Below are 19127 nucleotides of genomic sequence, written 5' to 3' on the forward strand. Positions count from 1 at the left end.
ATTCCCATAGTCGCTTCGTACGACACCCGCGGGAAGAGAAGGCTTGGTGACATCTGCATTCTGATCCGCTTTTACCACCCGGCATGTTATGTTAATCTCACAGAAATATTATTATTAGTTTGCTATCGCCACTAAGGTTAACATAAAACAGTCACTCACAAAGCGATTCGTGGTAATGGTATCTACTGTAATTATCAGCTCTCCACGATTGTACTCTACGTACGTACCTAATTATTTACTTAATATTTTATTAGCAAGAAGAAGAAAATAAGAGTGCGGAATATCTTTATAAATTTCTAGCTGTTGCCCACGAATTCGTCATATCATAATCCGGGATAAAAATTAATCTATGTCGATGCGGATAAAATCTACCTTTATGCAAGTTTCCTCACACATAATAGAGGCTAGTTTTTTAAATCCATGGAAACGGTTTCCTGGTATTTTTCCAGGATTAAAATGCTATGGCACCCCCTCTAGGACGCATGCTATCTCTATGTTAAACGCCAAGATCGGTGCATTTGTTGAGCCAAACATTGAGAAACAGACTAAAAGACGCAATTACCATTCATAATACTGCAATAATAAGTGACGTAGTATTTAATTTTAATATGCACATTTGAATAGGTAGACAATTAATATTTTTCAATTGTTGTGGAATGATATTTCTATGTTTTATATGAAGTAAGACAAGCGGTTATAGTTTAGTGATTTAGTACTTTGGCACGCACCTCTAACTTTTCTAATTTATGTGCGTTTAAAGCAATTTACTCGTAACTTGCTTTAAACGGTGTAGGAAAACATGGTGAGGAAACCTGCATGCCTGAGAATTCTCTATAATGCTCTCAAAGGCGAGCGGAGTCCGACAATTCGCACTGGGCCAACGTGGCGGGCTACGGCCTAAACTCTTCTCATAGTTGGATGAGATCCGTGTAATGGGTTGATGATGACGACATGAAGTGGAAGTAGAGCTTTTTGTGACAGATCACAGAGTAAGTCATGCCTTTTTCTGCCGCCAAGCAGCGTCGCTGTCTTCCGGTCTGAAGGGCGTGGTTGACGGTGTTATTAATTACTGGGTCTAAACATCTACGTCTCAGGTTGTTGGACTTAGGGCGGTACCTATATGGGACGTGTTTCTTGCTTGCCCTGCGAAGTGCTGGTCTGTTTGTAGGCCATGGTTCTCCATTTATCATCAGGCAGGCCATCTTTTTGGTCCGTCAATTAATTATTGCTATTTAAAAAATATATATAAATACAAAACATGCATACTAGGTAGAAAATTACTTACCGAAGTCATACATATATATTCGTGTGTATGTACTAAATAGTGTACCCCGCCTATTCGTTTTCTTTTTAGTTTTCGTAATCCTAAGGTTGCCTGGCAGAGATCGCTACTTATAGGGCCGCCTTTTGTATCCTGCTTCATTCTTCATGTGTTTGTTCTTTTTTATTTGCCTCGTTTAAAGAGTATAAATAAATAAAAACATACACAAATTACTTTTAAAACTAAATCACATCTAAATACACGAAATAGGCATAAATTAAGATTACCCAAGACAAGAACTAAGTATGGCAGTAAAACTATACAGGTTGAGGGAGCACTACTATACAATAGTCTACCCAAAGGGATTTTTTGCGAGAAATCTTTTAAATACAAGCTAAAAAGCCTTTTTTTATATTTTTTTTATAATTTAAGCGGTGCCACCTTTTGTAATTTTGTGTTTGTTTTGTTTTTGTATCACACTAAACTAGATAATATATAAACACTTCTTTGTGTTAATTTTAATTTTTAATATTTATATTTCTCATAAAGTGAAACTGTTTCTTTTGAGAATAAATGTCTTTTGTTTTCTTCCTATATATAAATTCTACGTATATTTCTTATAAATGAAGCTTGTTAAGTAGTGTAATAGTTCATAAAGTGAAAGTGGATTTAAATTTAATAACTAAATAAATGAAACCTGAAAAGAAAACACTCCTGCTTAAGGCGGTCGCGTACAACTTAGCACAATAAGGTAGTACAATGACGAGAAAAGAGACAAAACAGCTATAGGTCACCGCTTAATACCGCTTTCCACGTTCATTTCCGTTTATGGCTGTCACCAGATTGTTGATAATGTGGCCTAACCGCGACGTGAGTTCGCTTTGCATGCAACATGTAGGTACATATGTTGCAATGAGGATTGAAACCACAGCTCACTGTGCACTGGATCGCTTAGGCATTATATATATGGCCATTAACTACGAATTAATTGTGCGATCTATTATGATAGCTCAATGATTGAAAAATACTCCAAAAGAAGTTTTTTTTTTACAAAATATACAAATACACGTTCTACTCTACTCTTTTCTAAAATTTTTGATTCGTCGGTTAGGCTAATTCGGCGGTAAAGGCTCGATATGTTTTGCATTTTTTTTTTTTTTAAATAATTGACGGACGCAGCAGGTAGTGTCTACTCGATGGTAAGTGGAAAACCATCACCGATAGAAAAGTAGACATAATATCTGAGCTTAAAAACGAGGTTTAAAAGTTTAATTTCACACTGACGATCCAGCGTTTTTATACTCAGAAACGAGTCAACGATTGCTAGCGCACTTATCTCGTAAATCGCGTGAAATTTGGAAATTTTGGAAAACCGTAATGACAAAAGATGACGCTATTTCGATTCCATACAAATCGTAATTAACTTTCAGTAGACGTAAAAAAAACTTACACTATAGTCTATGGGCACTCTGGTGGCTCCAGTCGTTTTGCTTACGAAGCGGGATTTATTCTACTCACAGTCACCCTTATAATGTCCCTGTTTGGCAGATTCCTCCTCTGTCATAGTCATAGACAGGGATAAGGAATGCACTTCACGTGCTCTTTGAGGTAAAGTGGTCGCGCAGAGTAAGGGTAGCTGCCATACAGATCGACGAAGCCGTCTAGACAAATTAATCGTGTGGTAAGTTATGAGTTAGGTGCGGGGCGAGGAACTGACCCTTAGTGGCCTTGTATTAAGGAATATTCATAGTATCTCAGACTGTCGCGACGCTGTCTAGACGATTTCGGCATTTGCCACGAGATCAAAGGCCTCGAACTACCGTATAACGTTTAATTGTAGACAACGGTAACGGATTTTTTTTTGGATAGAAAAGATTTTTGCCTATGCTGTAAATCGAAGGAATTTGGATATTGGATATTTTATACATTAAAAAAAGGATATTGTGATAAGTGGCAGCTAAGTAACGAAAATGCTGATTTTTAGACCAAGGAGGCAGCTGAAATTTCTAAAAGGAAAGTATGAAATTTCCAAATTTTAGTTTTTTCGCTGTCGTTTACTTGTGTGTAAGTAAATATTCGACCGTAATCATAAAATCTCGTGTAAAAGTTACCTTCTGAGAATATTATTGTGTCAGGTCTAACCAGATAGAATGCCAAGCTATGTTAATAATTACCACCATAAAACTTTGCTACTGCTTATGACTTAAATCCTTCAACTGTAGGAAAAAATCATATAAGACCGGATGTTCTAGGAATACAACCTTCCGATACGATTTAAATCTAACTGTCTGTCTAGAAGATATGGCAACACTATAGCGATTCAGCTTAGAAACTGATTACGAGCGGTGTGGGTCTCTACTAAACCTATAATTGTTAAATCGTCAAGATATTACATAAAGTCATCCGTCGTATTAAAACATACTATTGTATTTACTTTTTATAAAAAAAAAAATAGTAATTAATGTCTAACCGTTCTTCAACGAAAATATGCAAACGTCGTGTTGCATAAGACGAGAATAACGCTACGTGTGAACTCTAATATTCGACTGTGCAATCCAGTCGCATAAATTGTAGAATTTACGTAGTTGCATCGTGGCTACTCATTTGAGGCCAGCTAGTAACAGACGCCTGCCCTAACGGCGTCTTACGCCGATTGTCTGAAGCCGGCATTCATTAGACATACATTTTATAATATGAAGGCGTGTACACTCGTCACCACTGTCTGTATCACATTGTGAGTGTGCATTTATATTATGAAACGTATATGCTCCAGTTGTCCTTGCCTTGTAATGTATCACAGCACACACTCTAAAGCCTTAAGCATATCCCACACTGAAGTGGTGGCGGTTGCGGTCAGTTGAGAAAACAGAGAACTTCAAACACGCGCGGACAGAACGCGATCTAAAGGAGGCAGGCATCCGCGAACGCAAGCCTAGAAGTGGTTCTCCCGTACCACATGTGTCTAATTTGATTTTTCAGCTGTACGATTAACTAAATCGAACTTCCACCTGTATTATCACCACAACCTTACGTTATGTAACATTTGTACGTTTTTAATGGAAGGTCGGTATTGACTTTCGATACTCCGTATTGTCAGAGTCAATTTTAATTTAAGTTGTTTGCTTTAAAATCAAGCAAGCTCTAGTTCACTCTGCTTACAGCACGCGCTGCAAAATAAAATAAAGCATGTTGAAAGAATTTGCGACTCTTTACGTAATATTAGGTTTATTTTGCTTTAACGGTACAGTGTTTCGATACTCGAAAACGACTATACTGCTGCGAGCGTGCAGACCTTGTTCAAAAGGACGTGTAAACATGATAATAGTCAGAAGAAAAATGTCTCCAGCATCTGGCCTGTCGGTTCAAAGCCAGTGGACCGTTTGTGAACCATTGTCCCCGTGTGGGAATAACGTGACCGCCTCGCCCTCTGTGTGGAGAACGCTTTATGTGAATTCAGCGTGATACAATACCGAATTCAATATATTACTACTGCTGACTCCAGCTCTCTCTTAAAGTTCACATTGCGGAAGTAATATCGATATTTGAGATTGTTCTGGGATTCCATATTGGACGTGATCGGTGTTATTGTATTACGTAAGGTGCCACGCTAGATCATAATGTACAATGCGTTTTCACTTATCGTTAAATTTTAGTTTGTAAATGTATTACCATCTTATTTACTAAAAAAAACCAGCCCGGCTAGCATGGACAGGAGACAATTTTCTCCCCGGGGAAAGGAAAAAATGGATCTCCTTCAACAGATTTATCAACTCACGGAGCACTAGCGCACAAGTGGGAAAAAACCCAAATAATATATGTGTAATAATAAATGGGGGTAAACTTCTATTCCCTATTCCCGTGTTATTATATATAGCAGGTTAATTTTATCCCTTGTGAGGGGATATAATTTTTGTCTGCCTGTGTTAGTCCTGCTGTTCCTAAACTCAATATAAATTCGTAACGATTAGTATTTTGATTTACATACATTAGTATCTACACAAATAAAAATAAATAAATAAGGAAGCAGATTGTTAAGTGGTAGTTGTAAAAAAAGTGTGCCTATGATGTTTTTTTTTTTAAGTAAAAGTTTTTACGGCGATGTTATTCCATGGCTCTGTGAATTCTGAACTGACACCGAATTTTTTTTTGTGATGTGGGTCAGATCGGCTATAGGCGCAGCGGCGCACAGTAGGCGTTTAATCGAGCTTACATTGAAAAGGATTTTTAAAAAAAGATTTTTTTTCTTGAACACATACTATCATGCTTAGCATCTGCCAGCCTTTATTTTTTTTGTTTGTAAGGATTTGCTTAGAAACATTTCACCTTTTACAAAACGAAAATCCAACGTCCATCGTTTGTTTACCTAACTGATGTAATGTATGAATAAAAATTACACGCTGTTATCTGAAATTCTGGCACATCTAAAAGCTAACGTTGACCTTGGACACTGTGCTAATATTTGCACAGGTATTACGGGCGTTTACACGTACCTACGCCATTAGCTGTTAGGTTAATGGACGCACCTTTTGATGCTTGTTAGACCAGCGGAGCGTATAGCTCTGGCGACATTTTTTGTCCGAGATTGTTTTACAACAGCTCCTATTTTGCTAGCATTTAATCGCGGTTCCGCTAGCTTTACGATCGTAGTTCGCATTTCTACAGAATTAAGTACTTACTTACCGTATAACAATGGAAAGACGACCATACATCATTATAATAGCATAGGCACGGATCTCCTCCCACAAACAGAAGGCTGTTGTCCACCACGCTGGCCCAGTGCGGATTGGTGGACTCCACACGCCGTTGAGAAAATAATGGGGAAATTTTCCTTCATCATGAAGCAATTGATATTTTAATTGCTTATAACGCACATAACGTAAAAGTTAGAGGTGCGTGCTGGGATTCGAACTCTACCACCGTTTTGACTTTGTCTGAAATTTGTCTTCGGCTGAAATTTTGCACACAGATAGTTATTACAAGGAAAGCATCCGCTAAGACAGGATTTTTAAAAAATTCTAACCCTAAGAGGGTTAAATGGGGGATGAAAGTCGGTATAAAATCCTTCATTTATCAATTTATTTTTCAATTCCATGAAACTTTGATATTAGGTTTTCGATCAGAAATAAAGAAATACGTGTTTCACATATTTTAAAAATTCCAACTCCAAAGGCATCAAATAGGGGATAAAAATATATATGAAAGTTTCTGATTTTTTAAGTAATTTACGTTCATATTTTTCTATAAGAAGCAAGACTTTTTTTTAAACCTTTGTAGTTAAAATTTACCAAATCAAATATTGAACTTAACGTTAGCGAAGCCGCGGGCAAAAGCTAGTATGTTATATGTTTTTACGCTCGCTGACTCTGTTGCAAAAAGTCATGTCAATCCATTGCCATCGCCGCCAGGAGCGAACTGACAAACGCACCTTCTCATTTACGATATAAGTAACGATAACGTCATGGTTCTAGCATCGCTGTTATCTTATTAGTATAATAGTTATTTTTAGTCGAGGAAGTAAAACCGTGTTAGTGATTTATGTTGTTTTAATAATCTGTGTTCATTTATCTTCATTACGATAAGGATATGGGGATTATCTGTACTTAATGGATTCTTTGGATAAATAAATATCAGTCTACCTACTAAAAACTAATGAAGGTGCATGCCCTTTATATGTAACAAAAATGTTTTATATTGTTTGACGCAATCCTCCCAGTGGTGTGAGCGCTGTGGTTTTTAAGTCGAGGTCTCGGGTTCGATCCCCAGCAGGGCTATTTGGGAATTTATAATTTCCAAATTTTCTCTCTGGTCTGGTGGGAAGCTTTAGGCATCGCTAGTTACCATCCTACAGACCAAAGACTTGCCGCAAAGTAATTTGACGATCCGGAACGATTCTACGTAGAAACCGGGTGGGTTGTCTTACCCCAGTGGCGTGCACTGGGTTTCTTGCCAGGATATGCATACACCAGGAAAATTGCATAAAACGGCAAAAATCCTCCTCCTATACGAGTTATATATATATTAGGGTAGGCAGTGCTTTTGTGCATGTATGAAGTGCACGCCACTACCTTACTGTTAGCACGCTACAATCTTAGACTGCGTCATCACTTATCATCTGGTGAGAGTGCAGAAAAAGGCTAACTGGTTATAAAATAAAAATAAAATGTATTTCGTATACAATACTTATTTTAGTTTCGATTCTAGGTGTTTGTCAATAGATAGCCATGCGTCATTGATTGTGTTATAAATTACACTCCGATTTGACCTCGATTAAAAACAAAGCTTTTGATACATTAATTCAGTATTTGTTTTATTATAAGTATTTATCTATTACTGAGTAAAGTCAATCCGTACTTAACAACACTTTGATTCTATTGTTTAAATCGTATCTTTCTATTCTTATTATTACCGTCTGCAGCGCCACCCGGGTTTAAATAATTTTGATAGTTTTTTCTGTCTGTTTGTCCGTCTATACCTTGCCATCTATAGTAGTAGCACAGGGGACGCTGCTTCCCGCTCTCCGATATCTTAAAACAAGCTTATGAGAACAACTTGGCAGCCTTGTGACTGCACATAGGTAACTAAAGGCGTAAAAGAGATACCTAAACCTTCCGCAGTATTTTAAACACTGCATAGGCTAGAGCATAGACCCACCACGCTGCTAGAATGCGGTTTGGTTAGCTTCAACGACTATTTTCACATGTTTGTAAAAGAGATACCTACACCATCCGCAGTCTTTTAAACACTGCATGGGTTAGAGCATAGACCCAAGATTAGAGCAAAGACCCACCACGCTGCTAGAATGCGGGTTGGTGGGCTTCAACGACTATTTTCACATGTTTGTGTATATAACTGGGGCCGATTGCTTAACGTGCTCTCCGAGGCACGGAGTGACATAACTATTACGGTTATAATATAACTATTTTGCATAGTTACATAAATATAGTTTAAAAAGGTTTTAAGGATATAGGTTACGGCGGGGTTTGTTTTAATTGCGGTGTAAAACTTTTTACTTTCAATCATTCTGCTCTTATTCTCTTTACTATACTTCGTGGAGACGGTGTCCTAATTTACCCTTACATCTCTATAGAGGCTGGCTTAAAGCCAATAGTAAAGATTTGAAACAGTGGCGCGCGCCTTTATGTGTAGTTGGAGGAGTCAACACTAAATGCACTCGAGTTTACTTACGATGCCGATGTAAAACTCCGCCTGTGTATTTCCACGAACTTATTTTATTATGTCGAGAGGAAGGGAGGCCGAGTCGACATCTAGAGTGCCGTCGAGTCTGAACAGACAGAGAAGGACGAGTGCCAAAGTGGTCTTGTTCCTTTAAGAATATTTCAAACTGTAACTGCTATATCGTCTGTTATGAAACGGGGATTTTTTTGTTCCGACTCCACTGTTTTGTTTGCTCGCCGTTTTTGAGTTTAGTCGTCCCTATAACAGAACGACGAGTATTGTCTAAAATAGAATAGCAATTTGTCCGTATGACTTTTTAAATTCCATTTCGGATGAACTTTTCATAGCGCTACAGTTTTAAAGTTTCGGTGATGTAACATGGAATAAACAATTCTCTGACTACACTGAAATGATTTTTGGTTTTATTCCAATATGTATAAAATTTTGAACCTATGAATTATATAATTTAGTGTAACAAAAGGTATGAAATAAATGAATTATCATATGAATATGTAATAAGACAGTTAGAAAAATATACGTTCGTATCGCTTACGAAGTGGAAACATGTTTCATAGAGGCATCTATATCACGAAAGATTTTCCAAAACTTACCTCTTTATTTATTTGTATATTTCAGGTGTCGCGGGCCAATTAACAAATACAACTAGTAAAAGAAACACATTCGTCGGTACGCCGTTTTGGATGGCGCCCGAGGTCATCAAACAGTCGTGCTACGACAGCAAAGCGGATATCTGGTCGTTAGGTATCACTGCCATCGAGCTGGCGAAGGGGGAGCCACCCAACTCGGAGCTCCACCCCATGAGAGTGCTGTTCCTCATACCCAAGAACAACCCCCCTCAACTGACCGGCAGCTATTCGAAACCTTTCAAAGAGTTCGTCGAGGCATGCTTGAATAAGGACCCTGAAAATGTAAGTGTCTATACCTTTTTTTTTGCTGCAATTATGAGTTCTTTTTCGTTTGAAATTATGAGGGATGAAAGAATATTTTACAAGGTTTCTATGACCAAAAAGTTATGAGTTGAGATAAGGTATGTTTTCCCAGCTACTCATAAATTGGGGTCTATTTTTAACCGACAGGAAGAGGTTATTTAATCGAGTGTTTTTTTTCATGCTTTAATGTTTCGCATTATTGTGAACTGCTTATAATTAATACTGTTTAATGAGTCGGTCGGAGAATTTATCTGGTCTCGGGTGATCTCATAAATTTTATGAAAAATCCAATGCCTCTGGGAGGAGAATATTGTGGGATGCAATTTCAGATTGGACTGCTCCTCAAATAATCATATTATGAGCTTCAGTAAGAGTTATTTCGAATTTACAGATATACACTTCTATTTTATTAATTTAAAGAGATTAATTCATTGAATTATTTACAACTAGCGGTAGCTTCGCACGGGTGGAGTAAAAATGGCAGGATCAATATATTTATAAAGATTTACATTATGTTTTCCAATCGGTATCAGTATTTCTTGTACGTAATATATCCAAAAATATTTTCCTACAACCGACTGCCATTTTGAATACTCCAAAGAGTTTGTCGAGGCGCGTCGGGATAAGGAGCCCGAAATTTGAGTGCTTTTTGTTATCTTGTGATCGATCGTGATTGATGTTCGCGCGTTTGAATGACGCGAATGTATTTCGAATGGACCCTTTTCAACGGGATCCGTTTGATGGCGAATGAAACGTATTTCCCTGTTAATACATATAAGCCTTTGATAAGGATTTATGTACCTACACATAAATAAGTTATGGTTGCCAGTAAAATAATAATTTATCTCTGTTTGCCGAGGAATGAAACTTTTAAAATCCATGGTTGCGTATTCCATGTTAACCTTTCTAGTCTTCGTGTCAAGCGATTAGCGTCCGTATTTGTATTATTGTTGTGTGTTGAGTTGTTACAAATCAGACGTCTTAGATTCCATGGCTACAATTTTTATATTTGAAGTAACTGTCTATCGTATAGCTCAAATGATTATTTTAATGATAGTAATACATAATATGTTTGTCCGTGCTAATCTTCTGAGTGGCGGGACCGATTTTGGTAGGACTTTTACAGGTTTCGTTTAGAAAGTCTTTTCAAGCCAGAGTAATTTAATCCTAGCAAAGGAAATTAGCAAAGTTTACTCATTACAAACTTTACTTGGGTCAAGTCGCGAGAAATCGCTGCATTGTTATTAAATTAAGAAGTTTCATAAGAATCCTCAAGAAGGGTATGTCTGATTGATGTTGGATAAACAATATTTAATTTAACTGTACATTAATTTCAGAGACCAACGGCGAAAGAGTTACTAAAGTTCCAATTTATCCGGAAGGCGAAGAAAAACTCGTACCTAATGGATCTTATCGATAGGTATAAGAAGTGGAAAGCGCAGAGGAGTGAAGAGAGCGAAACAGAGTCGGAAAATTCAGATTCGTAAGTATTTTCAACAAATTGATATAATTACTTTGTAGGGCGTGTTCGTTGCATTCCCTGCGAAGTGTTGCTCTGTCTTAAGTCGATGGTTTACCATTTATTAGGTTTTGTTGGCCATCGGCTTGTTTTTTCAATAATTATTTTGAAGAAATAAAATGTTACATGTAGGTGTCCCTTTTAAGAGCACTTTTAAAAAAAGTCAAGTTCTTTATAGTGAAAAAAAAATAAATACTACTGTTTATTTTTCTAACTATATTACGATTCAGTAACTTTTAACTAATTTTATGATTTTTATGGCATTACTGAATATTTTGGTTATGTTTGATTTTATTTTAGAAATAAAAAGAGGAAAAGTTTAGTTTGCAACATTCGGAAATCGAATGGATACCTTGGAAGAGGTCCTGAACCCACTACACATTTAGCACCATGCTTATTTCTGCCGCTAAGCAGCATTGTTGCAATGCTGTGTTCCGGTCTGAAGGGCGTGGTTGCCGGTGTAATTACAGGCGCATCAGGCTAAACACCTACGCCTCAGGTCGATGAACACAGGGCGGCACTTTGTAGGACGTTTGTTCCTTGCATGCCCTGCGAAGTGTTTATAGGCGATGGTTTTCCAGTTACCATGAGTCCATCAATTATTACCATACATAAATTAATAATAAAACTGGAGCAAATATCATTTTAGGCTTGTATTAATACAACGAAATAGAGTTCAGAACAGGTCCTCTAGTATAGTTCAATCTATGCTTAATACCATACATAAGAGCCTGTTCTTAACTTGATGTCGGTTTATTAATACGGTTCTTAAACAGTATTCAAAGAGCGCAATCAGTTCCCGTCTGATTATAGAATCGCGTGAGCGGTCGAATTATAAAAGGATCAAGTTAGTCCTTCGCGGAACTACTGCAGCGATCTATTTGTACAAATGTTACGGATGAATCACTACCACAAAAACGTTTGTAGGTCATACGTCGATACAACTGTATGTGTATACTATCCGAATTGATTTTGTGTTATATTATATTAGTTACTTGAGTATCTACTTCATAAGCCTTCAATATGTTAATTAATGTAATTGTGTATAACTATACACAATTACATTAAATTGAAAAAAAAAATATTCCGCGGTTATCTATTACCAGCCGCTTTCCGGGGATAAACAAAGTTACATACGTCCAATTTTATAAATACTACGCTCAGGCCGCGATTGCCAGAGAGTCGATGGTTCAAATCCTGCCGGTTCCGAATTTTTGTTATATGCATTTTAAATTTATAAAGGTCCAAAATTTCATTATAATCAACGGTAGACCGTAACAATTAAACAAACAAACATACACATTAGTATAAATAGGTAATAGGTATAATAATAGCATGAATAATATTAGTCCACCAATCAGCACTTGGCCAGCGTGGTGAAATGAAATGAAATATTTATTTAGCTAAATATGTATGTGTTAATTATTGGTGTTTAGGATGATGTTGGAAAAGAGCAATCTGCTGAGTTTCTTGCCGGCTCTTCTCAGTGGAATCTGCCTTCCGAACCGGTGGTAGAGTCACTACAAACAGACTGACTTACCTACCTACTTGAAATAAATGAATTTTGAATTTTGATTTTTTTTAAAGTTCCAACATATTCTGTTAATACAGGCGGTGGACAATGACCTAAAATCTCCTCACTCAGATAGGATCAGAGCCCTGTCGGTCGGTAATGGGTTGACGATGACGATGAATTATTCCTATTGCAGAGAGGAGTGCAGCCGCGGTGACGGGGAGGCGGACGAGCCGTGGATCATGACGGTGAGGGGGGGTTCAGCCGCGCGGTCTGCGCAGCCTCTAGCCCCCCTACCTCCCATAACGCTCGCGCACCTCACCGACGACAAGAGGCGCTCCTTACACGAGGACGCGGGTATGTTTGCATCGTCATCAGTATCAAATCAAATCGTTTATTTGCAGATTGGTATTACATTGTTGGTAGGTACACAAAATATAGGGACAAAAAATCCGCCTTAGATGGCATGCAAAAAATATATATGATCGTACACTAATTCCTACTTACCATAATAAAACTATCCTAAGTCAATCCACATTATTAAAATAAGAATAAACTACAGACTGATATTGATACAAAATTACAAATATCTAATCAATTCATGTCAAATTGTAATCACTGTAAATGTCAAATCTATAATATTGTGTCTGTTAAATATTCTTGGATGGTATAATAACATTTCCTAATAAGTAATTTTTTTATATTATCTTTAAAATCTACAAGATTTATGTTTCTGTTGGCTAGTGACGCTGGCTATTTGTTGTATATTTTAGGCGCCATAATGAAAATACTATAATAATTATCATCTTATCATCATCATAATATCCATATATACAAGTTAAAACGTGTAAATTAAAACCGAAATTATACTTTAGAGGCTTTAGAGGTACATTATTTATTATCTCTGAGACTTACCTGTAATACCGAAACGCTAATAATTTGGACGGCCGAGTGGCGCAGTGGGCAGCTACCCTGCTTTCTGAGTCCAACGCAGGTTCGATTCCCACAACTGGAAAATGTTAGTGTGATGAACATGAATGCTTTTCAGTGTCTGGGTGTTTATATATTATAAGTATTTGTGTATATTATTCATAAGAATATTCATCAGTCATCTTAGTACCCATAACACAAGCTACGCTTACTTTGGGGGTAGATGGCGATGTGTGTATTGTGGTGGTATATTTTTTTTTTTTTGAGGGAGACTTGTGCCCTGTAGTGGGCTTGACATAGGTTGATGATGATGATCATAGTAATCATATTCGGTAGTGATGCGCCATGCTTGTTTCTGACGCCAAGCGGCAAAGCTGTGTTCCGGACTTGGGCGCCGGTGTAATTACAGGCAAGCTAGTTATTACCCTACCGGCGAAGACGTGCCGCCAAGCAATTAAACGTTAAAGTGGGATGCCGAGCAGAAACCGATTAAGGTTGTTTCTAGTAATCTTAGGGTTAAAGCACTTTTGACGTCTTGCACGACGACAACGACGTTGCCAGTTAAATATGTCTATACAACGTGTTACCGAATAACGAAATACTGTTGAATCGCCCTGTAAAAATACTAAAACAACAGAAGAACATATTTATTTTTTCGTACTTTAAAAAAAATAAAAAAAGAACCACTACTACAGTCCTTGACTGCAATCTCACCTGGTGGTTAGACAGCAGATGATGATTCAGTCCAAGATGGTAGCGCGATGGTGATAACTTCGTACGCCAACTTAAACCTAAAGCTACGAGGGTTCCAAACGCGCCCTGGTCTAAGAAGAGCCCACAACAAACTTAGCCGGGTAATTTTTTTTTTTTTTTTATCAACATCTCACAGTTTATTTATATTAAGCTATAAAGCTAGAGCAATTCACTACCGAAGCTCTTTTATCGTTCAAGTAATCCTTAATAATATAATAGGATTTTTCTGTAAGCTTTTGTTTTATGTAAACTTTGAACTTATTGAGAGACATCTCAAAGATTTCATTTGGTAATTTGTTATAAAATAATATACAATTGCCCTTTAATGAATTAGCAATTTTGTATAGCCTAGTATACCGCACGAGTTTATTTATGCTTCTAATATTAATAAAAAAAAAATTAAAAAAAAATTGTTATAGTCCATTTTCTTTTTAAATTTTGTTATATTTTTATGGACATAAATTGAATTTTCAAATCTGTACTGACTATGGGGTATGGTATGACACCCCTAATAGATTTCTATGCGACGTTGCACCGCAACACTAAACGACAAATATTTTCCGGTAGGGTGGGTGGTAACTAGCCACGGCCAAAGCCTCCCACCAGACCAGACCAGAGATAATTCAGAATTTAAAAGTTCCTAAATTGCTCTTGCTGGGAATCGAACCCGGGACTAAATAAAGTCATAGCGCTCACCGTTGCGCCAGGAAGGTCGTCGCAAAATACCTAACAAAATAAATAACTTATTAAAAACATTTAATTTTAACAACTGTTAAACTATAACAACCCTATTGAAGATAAAAGACCGACACGTGCATAGTACCTACGCAACGCGAAAGACCTACCTAATAAATTGACAGTTACGTGATTTTAATTTTGCATTTGATGTTAGGTCTGTATCTGATTTCTTTGAGTAAAAACTATTGCAGTGCTTTACACAGATAAGCCTCAGAGACAATCATTAATGTACCTACCTCTGTGAAGCCTGAGATATTTCGGTTTTTATTTACACGTTGTATATAGTGTCTCTACCATTGGTTTAGACAGACTCGAACGAGAAGCCGGGAAGAAACTCGACACTTGCTATTTTCTAACAATACCGCGTAATTTAAATAGCATGTCTTTTAGTTAATATTAAAAACAGATTAATTAATAAATATAATAATATATCAAATTTGACGGCCGATTGGCGCAGCGGGCAGCGACCCTGCTTTCTGAGTCCAAGGCCGTGGGTTCGATTCCCACTACTGGAAAATGTTCGGTGATGAGCATGAATGTTTTTCAGTGTCTGTGTGTTTATATGTATGTTATACAAAAAAATATTAATCATCTTAGTACCCATAACACAAGCTACGCTTACTTTGGGGCTAGATGGCAATGTGTGTATTGTCGTAGTATATTTATTTATTTATTTATTTATCTTTAAATGAGCAATTCTTCTATATATATATAAATGGAATCTCGGAATCGGCTCCAACGATTTTCATGAAATTTAGTATGCAGGGGGTTTCGGGGGCGATAAATCGATGTAGCTAGGATTTATATTGGACATAAGACTATTTTTTTAAGTCGACTCATTCGCGGACGAAGTCGCGCAGTTCCGCTAGTTAATATTTTATACCTGAATCACATGATAAACCTGTCTATGATGTTAAAAATAGCAATATCGATGGGTTTATTACCTATTTGATTTTACGCGTGATATTGTAAGCTAACGTTATTATTTTATTATGTGCTGATAACTTTGGTAATTATATATGCGAACCATTGATTGAAGTATGATTATGTAGACATTCGAATGTTTTTTTTTTTTTTTTTAATTATTCACAACCTGCAGTCTGTTCTCTTTATCCTAAGGTTACCTGGCAGAGGTTGCTACTGAGCGATAAGGCCGCCTTTTGCATACTGCTTCTGTCTGTGTTTTTTTAAAATTCTTCTTCTGTTTCTTCTTAACTTGTATTGTGCATATAAAAAGTACAAACAAATAAATTGTATTCCTCCAATATCGAATTCCAAGTGTAGGCAAAAGCACTAATAGAAAATTATGAAAATTATACAAACAAATGAATTTAATCGTTAGATAAGTGGCGTTATTATTCGATAATAGGCTGACGGTGTTATTTCTGATTCCAGTAATACCTTCCCCCACGTCGCCCGTGGCGCCAAAGCAGAATGGGTCGTTGAGTGCGCGCGGCGACGACGCGCCGCCCGACAACCACAAACCTGCGCCTCTCAACAACAACACCCCGGACAAGCAACCCGTAAGTCGCACTGTCACCATAGATAAAAAAAATTCCTTAAAAGCCCGCAACGCATCTGTGGCTGCTCTGGTGCTGCAGATGTTTATGGGCGGCGGTGATCACTTAACATCAGGTGACCCACTTGCTCGTTTGCCCGCTATTAATATATGTTGCGATTCGAATTGAAAGACTTAGATGTTTTAATAAGTTTTATTTTTAAGTATTACAAACGTAATCACGTAACACTGTGAACGCCATTAACCCATTGACATTAGTTTTAATTTTTAATAGACAACTTTCTAAAAGCACCCTGCGAAGAGTTGCTCTGGATACACTTGATGGTTTTCCACTCAACATAAAGTTGGCCATCTGCTTGGTCCGTCAATTAGAACTATAAAAAAAGCAAAGCTAAAGTTTAAGTTTAATTGGAACAGAAAGAAAGAATGAAGTTTACTTAGGAACCACAGAAAAATAGAGAACACAAGAGAATTGTTAAAAAACATGAGTTTTAAGCCTAAAAAGCTTTCAATTCAGAATCCCCAAAAGGCTCCTGCCAAATTGTACCACACTACTTAAAACTACAGCGTCACATAGTAACGTGGCTGCTGTGTGTTGTTGAAAGGCTTCGGCCGTGGCTCGTTACCGACAAAGAAGTGCCGCTGAGAGATTTAGCGTTTCGGTTCGATGTCGCGTAGAAACTGATTAAGGATATGGTTTAAACATAACTGGTATACTCCCTAATTAAACAGGTTAACCCGCTATCATTTTCTACTGCATCATTACTAGCAGAGAAAATTCAGAAATTATAAATTCCCAAGTCGCCCATGCCGGGCTTCGAATCCGGGACCTCCAGCCCAAAACCACAGTGCTCACCGCCGCGCCAGGAGGGTAGTTAAAACGCTTCACAATAAGAAAATCTACGCAGACGAAGTAGCGGGCATCCGCAAGCATAAAATACATTTATTATTTTTTCATTCCACTACAAATTAGTCCTTGACTGCAACCTCACGTGGTAGCAAGTGATAAGATGGTAGCGGGCTAACCTGTTAGGGAGTACGGTAGTCATAACCCTAATTGACGGCCGATTGGCGCAGTTTGCAGCGACCCTGCTCTCTGAGTCCAAGACCGTGGGTTCGATTCCCACAACTGGAAAATGTTTGTGTGATGAGCATGAATGTTTTTCAGTGTCTGGGTGTTTATATGTATATTATAAGTATTTATGTATATTATTAATAAAAAATATTCATCAGTCATCTTAGTACCCATAACACAAGCTACGCTTAAATTGGGGCTAGATGGCGATGTGTGTATTGTCGTAGTATATTTATTTATTTATTTATTTAATCGGTGTCCGCGCGACATCGCACCGGAACACTAAATCGCTTAGCGTTAACGTCTTACGTCTTACAATAAACGGCTTACGTCTTTTTCGGTGGGTTGGTATCTAGCCACGGCCAAAACTTCCCACCAGCATACCAGAGAAAATTCTGAAAAAATTAATTCCCATATTTCACCTGCCGGGAGTCGAACCCGGGGCCTCCTACTTAAATTCACAGCGCTCACCGTTTCGCCAGGGAGGTCGTCAAAAACTAAATAATAATAACTATTTCCAGTCTCGAAAAACGCCGATCACGTCAACGCCCGTTGAGCAACGCAACACAAAGGAGAGGGACCGCGAAGAGCGCAAAGAGCGCGAAGAAAGAAGCTCCAACCGGGACAGCGTAGTCTATAATAATAAAGCTGTAAGAATCCCTGTTAATCGGCATTTTTGCTAGGATTTTTTCTAAAAACATATTATAAAATTCAAAAAAAATTCAAAATTCATTTATTTCAAGTAGGCCTAATATAAGCACTTTTGAAACGTCAAGTATGCATGTTTGTGTGACTCTACCACCGGTTCGGAAAGCAGATTCTACCGAGAAGAGCCGGCAAGAAATTCAGTAGTTGCTCTTTTCCAACATCAACATTTACAATCATTTTGCTATCTTGCGGGAGATGAGAGCGAGGCTGGCTGCTTCCATTCTACCTTGTCATTGAGGAATTCATCAAATGTATAGTAACCTCGCTGTACTAGATGCGTTTTTACACATTTTTTAAATGTATGCATTGGTAGGTCAAGAATTTCCTTAGGAATCATGTTGTAAAAGCGTATACTCAACCCCACAAAGGATATACATAATGGTATTTATATACAACATAAAACATATTATATATATGGTTTGATCCCCAACCTCACTCGATCAAAACCTTTTAGAGTTATGTGCATTTTTTAAAAGGACAATGCCGGATGTAGTGTGGGATTTGGTTTGACATAGTACTTATAACGTGCCTGCTTGGAATTTATCTCATTTTGAAGGGTTTAATAATTACAATACATTAACCAAAAACATTAAAACTCTAGTTCGCCGGATTTCAGAATTACATGCAAATGAAGTTCGTGTATTAATGGTACTGTTTACAATATATTAGAACCACTAATCTATGTCAATAAAAGATTTTTTAACCGTCGAAGTTAAGGCTTGGAGTTTGAGAGGTTTTTAAAAAAAAATTAAAACTCAAATTTTGATACCTATTTAATTAAGGCACCAAACGAAACCGTGCTCCGGCATTACTTACATAAATATAAAAAAGCAGTGATAGCGTAGTGGGTAGAGCTGGACTTCACTTTCGGGGGGCCGAGTTTGAATCCTAGCTCGCACCTCTAACTTTTCTAAGTAATATGCGTTTTAAGTAATTAGAATATCAATTCCTTGAACGGTGCAGGCAAACATCGTGATGAAACCTA

At 37.4% G+C, this 19127-nt stretch overlaps 1 protein-coding gene across 3 annotated transcripts in view; it reads left to right on the forward strand.

Moving 5' to 3' along the window:
• LOC120637297 (serine/threonine-protein kinase 26) overlaps positions 1 to 19127 on the forward strand; it is a 159093-nt gene that overhangs the window by 129450 nt on the left and 10516 nt on the right. For all 3 annotated transcript variants that reach the window (XM_039909071.1, XM_039909072.1, XM_039909073.1), the window contains 5 exons: positions 9074 to 9366; positions 10725 to 10870; positions 12616 to 12776; positions 16236 to 16363; positions 17956 to 18084. In XM_039909071.1, the coding sequence (XP_039765005.1) occupies positions 9074 to 9366; positions 10725 to 10870; positions 12616 to 12776; positions 16236 to 16363; positions 17956 to 18084 (857 nt within the window). The remainder of the gene's footprint in view (positions 1 to 9073; positions 9367 to 10724; positions 10871 to 12615; positions 12777 to 16235; positions 16364 to 17955; positions 18085 to 19127) is intronic.

Source organism: Pararge aegeria, chromosome 3, assembly GCF_905163445.1.
Source record: "Pararge aegeria chromosome 3, ilParAegt1.1, whole genome shotgun sequence".
Classification (NCBI taxonomy): Eukaryota; Metazoa; Arthropoda; class Insecta; order Lepidoptera; family Nymphalidae; genus Pararge; species Pararge aegeria.